Genomic DNA, 7,615 nt, shown 5'->3' on the forward strand with positions numbered 1-7,615 from the left:
AAAAAACTCTAACAATGAATAATGAACAACTAAATTTTTAATATCAAACTGACAGAATCCTTCTTTCCCTACAAGCACTCTACCAACTAAAATAATTCACAAAATTTATCATTCATCGTAATATATTTGTCTCAATTATTTTGAATCAACTATATGAAACCTCTTATCAATCCATTGAGCTATTTCGTAGTAACAGCATTGCTAAGAAAAACACACCAATTGAATAATCATAGCATCGATTACCACCCAAAAAAAAAAAACACTGCCATCTGAAACATGCAAACTATACTAAAGGATAAAAGATCATATTCACAAGAACCAGTCTCGCTCCATTATGCTAGCATGACTTTCAACTCGTAGGCACCATATAGCTACTACTATACATACTCTTAACTTTCGATACCTCACGTATTTACAACACGAAACTCTAGTTGGGGCCGTCAGTTAGGCAACTTCAACAGCCAGGATCAGTAGACAAGAAGATCAGAAAGGTAAAACAGAAACTTAGAATTGAGAAGGTGGAATTTACACTGGCAATGGGATGGTCATTGTTAGGAGAGGTTATGCTAGAGCAGCAGCAACGCGATGCTTCTCCGGGCTACCACAAGCAAAGCCTTCAATTCTCACCTTTGGGCTCCCCCCAAAAGAAGAGCCACAGGTTGGCGACCCTCGGTTCGCAGAGGGAGAGTTCATCAGGGAAGCGGCAGAGGACTGTTTGACAAACTGAGAATCTTGGATGACCGGATTGTTAGTACGCGCGGGAGGAGAACCGGCGAAGAACGTGTCGTTGTCTGAGTCATAGTCCTGGTAAGAAACAATTTATTTTGATGAATAACAAAAGAACAAGAGAGCAACAAGTATCATATAGAGGGGGGTAGTTACCTGATTCAGAAGAAGATCAAGAATCTCAGGAGCACAGTCCACTCGGTAAATAGACTTCATGCTGAAGTGAAGTAGATTCGATTCTTATTTAGAAGATTAAAACTATAAATGGGTATTTTTGAAAGTACAGCCTCGATATAATTACGATGAATAATGAGCATAAACAAGTTCTTAGAAACATTAAGAAAAGAAAAGTGATTGAAGAAAGTAAGGACATCTATAACCCAAATTTGTCTTTCATAATTGTCTGTATTTTAAATATGTGATGACTAATAGATTCATAAACAAGTTCAATCCGTCAGAATTTAACATGCAACAAACACAAGATGGTCAGATAAAACTTTACTTACGTAAATAAAGTGAATTAAGAAATTTGAACATTCCTAGTGATCTAGAGTACATTGGAGGGGGGAAAATCCATTAAGTCAACCCCATACTTATGGGAATAACATGGCTTGATGCTAGGATGACTAACCTTGTAAAATTTGAAACCTTCTAATGTCATTATAAGTTATGTGCAGGATGGAATAATAAACAAAAACTTTAAATATTTAAACTATTAAAAGAATCTGTTTAGTATCTATGTCAACAAGATTTTCTGTTATTGACATATATTAGTGTTAATTATAAGCAAAAAAAAAAAAATCTTTGCCATTAATATTCTTATGAAAAAATACAGAACAATTATTAGCTTCAATAAGAGAGAGTATTTTAGTGTCTGTTTTTTATTTATACGTCTATATCACTACTCCATATGATTATCATGCATAATTTGATTGAATAAAACCTACAAGTTATGGCAATAACTACAACTTGTTGAATAATTTACAGGAACATATTGTTTTCGTAGAGGCAAAATTTGCAATTTTCTAACTCCAAAAGATAAAACAGAGAAACTCCTGCTAACTTATTTCCAATACAAACTCCAAAAAAAAAGGGTGCAAAATCGTAAATTGGCATATGCTCCTTTGAATAATAGGAGGTTGAGAAAATGAAGACAACATATCTCATAATGATTTGAATAAAATTAGAACTCACCCCTTCGTCTTGGAACTGACTCTAGTGAGAGTATTAATCAAACACGGAACTCTTGTAGCACGATGAGGTTGAGGACAGATGACTTCAGATCTTGGACTTGGTTGGTTATCAATTTGACAAAACCTTGATTTTCTATCTGCCATGCAATCTGGAAGGAATTGTCCAATGCCACTAACTCTCACAGGATAATTCTCCATTTTGAATGTTTCCTGTGTTGCACAATAGGTCATTATTAACCACCAAAAATCATCACAGTAAGTATGCCTCAATGTAAACAAACAAAAAAAAAAAATCAAGCAATGATGATTGAAGCCTAGTCTTTATTTCCGGCTTATTAGATTGTTTAGTATTCTATCAAGAATATAAAGTGTGAAACTGTTAATCTTCTGTGGAATTTGGTTTGTACAAAGGCCTGCTACAGAATCCCTCTACTGCTCTACATGTCCAGGTTTATTGCAAAAAAGGAACACTGGCAAAAACCAATGAATTCATTGACTGAAACCAAGTGTTGTCAAGGATAGTAAAATCTCAAGAATGATACACAAAGTTGCCAAAAATAAAAAATAAATTTTATTAAAAGATATGTCTTGGCATAGTAGAAGACAACTAAGACAAGATATCAGAGGGTTCTAACCAATTACAAAAATTAACATCAAGAAATTCATGAAAGATTGTAGAAATTAAGAAATTAATATGAAGAGTAATGAATAACAATTGAGTGATTAGGAGACTGAGATGAGGATAGTAAATACACTTGGAGGGTATTGTTTAAAAACTAGTTATATATAACAGAGCAATAACATCTTCACAAAAGAAACAATATCACCATCTATTAGCATTTATCAAAAAGATTTACTATAGCTTTAGACTCAGAAGTGAAAATGAATGGACGCAAACTCACAGACGCCTTAACAGAATAATTATAAGGAAAGCTATCGATTAGAAAAACAGAAAATTGCATTCTTGATTTTTCCAACATTTAGCCTAATTGGTCATATCAGACCCTTAGGGTTTGTGTATAATTCAAAGGATGAATAGGGACAAATACATGAATGAGAATATGGATGGGGATTAATTTTGTCTATTCATTTGGATGGACAAATTAATGAAATGATCCATCCATTCAGTCATCTTTTCACTGTTCAACTGGAACGATAACTAAATTTAAAAATGGTAATCATATCATTATCTTGTTAACTCCTATCTCTTTCAAAATGAATCCAACTAATTAATGTAATTAATAAATGCAATTTTCCTTGCATTGATTTCCCTATTTAGCAAGGTGTTGCAGCTATGTAGTGGAAGCCAATGACGGCACCACGCTAAGCAGTGTTGGTCAAGCAAACAAGTTGGTGTTGCTGGTGGTGGACATTGGAGCTAAGGTCACTAACGACATTGGTGTTGTGAGTTGCAAAGGCTGGTGTTGCCAACAACAAATGGCATTGGTGGTTAGGTGGCAAATGTTGGTGTCATTGCAAGCAATCAATAGTGTGTTGATGTTAGTGTTTATAGCGAAAAATGTTGATGATAAAGTGGCATACAACATTGGTGTTGCTAGTGTGTGGATGACATAAGTGCATGAGCCACATGAGAAATCTTCACAAATATGTGACAGATGTATGTAATAATATTCCACAAGGAGACAGTAAATGTGTCATCATTTAGTTTATAAAGATTACAGAGTTAATTTACTAATTAGCTAATTATTCTCATCTACCCTCCCCTTAGTTCACTCATTCTACATTAGCCAAAAAATGAGGGAGAAATTGAAATTTTTGTTCCAACTTATCCCTCCTAATTGTTTCATCCTTCTAAGCAAACAATCAAACAAATTACAAATGTGCATATAAGTGTATTCGTCCACCCATCTCATCTTTGACTTATCTGTCTAAGCAAACATGTCCCTTGGGTAGTGTAATTATAAGTTGAGGTAAGAATTAATAACACATAAAAATGTTCCTTCTTTAGAGATGAGAGAAGTGTAACTAAATGTGAGTTGATTAGTATCATGTTGGATTCATATTTTAGTGCCATGGTGGTGTAGGTATGATTAGCATCATCTTGGATGCTTTTTGAAGGAGGTAGTTTGTTAAGAGGTAATTTTACGGTCACGTATTAGGGTGGTTTTCTTAAATGTCCGTGGGCCTCATGGAAGGGATCAAATAAGATACAAGTTTATTTGTTTACATGTATTGAATGTTTCTTGATAACAGTAAGTTAATGATGGACTATTCTTAATTAAGTATTAAGGCTCAAGTAATGATCCTTCTGTTTTCTACCAGGAATCAATAAGGTAGGAACTAGCCTTTGTGGAAACAACATTCATGGAAATCAGACAATTTATGATAATTTTGCATAGTTTGTCTTGACACAATGCATATGTATGAAAAATGTTGGTACAACTCCATGTACCATCTCATATAGGTCAAGTTAAGAGTCTTATTATATCAGGTATCATAGTTTTTGTGCCATCATCTAACAATTATCTAAAGAGTAATTATTTTTTATTTTCATCATTTTCTATAAAAAAAATTAGTTTGTCCAAGTTCTCATAAGTCTAGGTCATCTTGCAATTTTAATTTTAGAATCTTTGCATCTAGTGTGTGTATATATACATACACACTATTGTTATGTTGTGCACCGCGCAGCGCACAGGTGTGTGACTGCGAATCATTTTTTTTTGTTTTTTTTAAGCTTAGGGTTTAACCATTTAATGTTTTGGCTTTAGGGTTAAGGAGTTAGTATATTATTAAGTCTAAAAAAAAAATTTAAAAATTACATTAGGTGCTCATGGGGTGTGCGGGTGCCCGTGTGTGATGTGCATGAGCGACTGAGTGCGTGGGATGCCGAGAAGTGATCTGGGCAATGATCACTTCCCAGCGTCCCGCACACTTAGTTGCCCATGCACGACACACATAGGCAGATGTGTAGGATATCAATCCTCTCTCTCTCTCTCAATGTGAGAGGTGTGATATAAATATCCATTAGTGGTCGTGTTTGACTATTTCGTCTCATCATATCTATCTAAGATTATTGACATAGAATGATGCTTAAAATGGAAAAAACATGATCCACTAGGACACAATGAAATAAACCAAACAAGAGACTACCTATATGATGAATCTTTATTTTTGTTTTTTTGTTTAACGATGAACGTGGTTAAACTAAGAATCAATGAATTTAAAAGAAAAAACGTAGATAATGGTAGTTTTTGTTAGCTACCGTTTGATGATATGCATGATTTTTGTAGAAAATCGAATAAAATGCAGAAAATTTAACTAACCAGAAAAAACTTTCAAAAAGAGACTTTATACAAACAAAAACGGCTAGATGACTATAAGTTTCATGCTTTTCATCTACCAAAATAGAAGTTAGTTTATCTGAAAAGAGAGAAAAAAAATACAGAAGAAAAGAATTGATATTAATATGCTAGAATTTATTTCAGAAGCAAACACCAATGACTACATTATAAAAAAAACAGTCAAGGAAAAGGAAATTTTTTACAAAACCCGATAAGAAAAGACAGGAAACAAGGAATCCCAACCAATTGAACATTTGAACTCGACCAGAGTATATTACAGCTACAAAGAAAAGGTAAAATCATAGATCGAAGCATGTCCAATACAAAGTTCCCCTTTTGGGGAAAAAGCAATTATCCATCTGGTAGTCAAATATTAAAATATTAACAGATCAGATGACCCAAGTTACAGATAGTTATAATAAGTAACAATGACCGTAAGAAACCAGCAAAACAACATCATCAGTGGCTCCGAAATTTAAAATCTAATACCTATCAGAAATTCCAGGGAATAAACGAACTGAAATCGCGGAACAATCAAAATTTAAATGTAGGATCCAAGAATTTTCATCTCCAGAATATAATAAAAATCATTTACAACTAGCGCATCTCGCATTCTCACCGGGTTAAGAAAAAAAGGCCGATTTCCTCCTAGATCATAAGATCGGAGCCCAGAGCCAGCGTAACACCAGATCTAGCTCTTATTTCGCCCCAAATGTACAGATCTCGTGACTCTCCGCTAGATCATAACAGGATCGAAGCAAACGCGCTAGTAAGACCACGACGGCGATCATCGCACTCACCGAGAAGCCAAGCGCGGAAGGAACAGGGAGAGCAACAACTGCAAAATCGCCTCCTCGAGCCCCAGCTGCTGCTCCCTTGCGGCATTTATACTCGCTCCTAAGCGAAGGTTACAGACGTCCTAATCCCTCGTCTTAAATCTAATTAATCTCGTTCGTTTCCTCTAATTTTTTCTCTTTTCCAATGACAGTTTTTACTCTCCTCTTATTAACCAACTACACATTGGTAATGTACCCAACCTTTACCAAATCAGTGATTCGCCAGTTACTGGGAATTTGTTAAGCAGTACGTTCTTTATTGGACGCTACACGTCTGACTATTCAATTTTAGAAGGTAAGCTCCTTATGGCGCAAAACGAGGGCCCACATTTTAACTAATAGAAGAGCGGGTCTATCTGCACAGGGTATTCGGTGATTAAATGGGATACGAATCTCGCCTCGGGCCTGCCACGTACGCGTGACCGGGATATTATGATTCCCGCCACCCGAGCGCCCGACCTGCCGTTACTTTACAAAACGGCCGTCATTCGTTTGAGCACGGCACCGATTCAAATTTGGAAGCGTACTTTCTCTAATAACCGTCCGATTATGATCCTACGGTGGAAAAACTTTATTTCCGTTAAAAGTACCGGATTCGAACAATGACGTGGAATTTCACTAATAAGGAAATACAATATGGAAATAAATCACCTACGTTTATATTTTATACGATTTTATACGGGACGAAATTCCAGTTTGCTCCCCAGACTTTATTTAATCTCTAATTTACCTCTGTGTTTTAAAGAATAACTGTCTAGCTTCAGAGTTCTCAAATTACCGTTTCTCGGCAAGCGTCATGCAATCTCCCAATGATCCATAATTCGATTGTTAAACGGATTGATATGTTAAGGTAAAATATTTTGATAATTTACTTATTGAGATCAATAATATCATCTTTTACTCTAATCAAACACTAAACTATAGAGCACAAATAATTATTTTTTAAAAATCTATATAGCAAATTGAAACCCAACAAATTTTAGGGGCATATTAAAATTTGCTATAACTTATAGCTGAATTAGATGTTGACTAAACTTAGTGTTTATAATTTGGACATTTTTTTATTTACCCCTAAGTTTTTCAATTTTCCTTTAAAACTGTGGATTCTTTCAGAATAAAAACTCAAAAAGCATTGATATTATTATTTTCGTTAAAATAACACTCTAATTTTTTTTAGACAAGAAAACATTTCATTCCTTAATTATAAAAATATTCTTATTCTAGATGTATTATAGTTGTTTGAATTAAAATTATTATAGTATGTAGTAGTTTTATTTAAAACTATTATAATGTGTAAATATTTTAATATAATAATATTCTATGGGTCATAATTTGATAATTATGATTAATTATAATCAATTTTATTTTATATTATAGTAGTTTTAGTTGAAATTATTGGAAGACGAGTATTTTCATATAAAAAATAGGATGAAGTGCTATCTAAATATTTTTAAAATTAAATTACCCTTTTTAAAAATAATAGATTTATTTTTACCGAATCTTTAATGGAAAGAAAAATATTTGAGTAAAATTAAAATAATGAGATTAATAATTATAC

General features: G+C 33.8%; 1 protein-coding gene across 1 annotated transcript; it reads right to left on the reverse strand.

The window, feature by feature from the left end:
- Window positions 1-284: 284 nt before the first annotated feature.
- On the reverse strand, window positions 285-6,135 carry LOC121996418. Its single transcript, XM_042550392.1, has 4 exons — window positions 5,841-6,135; window positions 1,921-2,129; window positions 883-943; window positions 285-804 (listed from the first exon to the last, which is right to left on the reverse strand). Exons 2-4 carry the CDS (start codon window positions 2,115-2,117, stop codon window positions 562-564), a joined length of 501 nt encoding a protein of 166 aa, XP_042406326.1. The 5' UTR covers window positions 2,118-2,129; window positions 5,841-6,135; the 3' UTR covers window positions 285-561.
- Window positions 6,136-7,615: the final 1,480 nt, after the last annotated feature.

This window comes from Zingiber officinale, chromosome 6A, assembly GCF_018446385.1.
Source record: "Zingiber officinale cultivar Zhangliang chromosome 6A, Zo_v1.1, whole genome shotgun sequence".
Classification (NCBI taxonomy): Eukaryota; Viridiplantae; Streptophyta; class Magnoliopsida; order Zingiberales; family Zingiberaceae; genus Zingiber; species Zingiber officinale.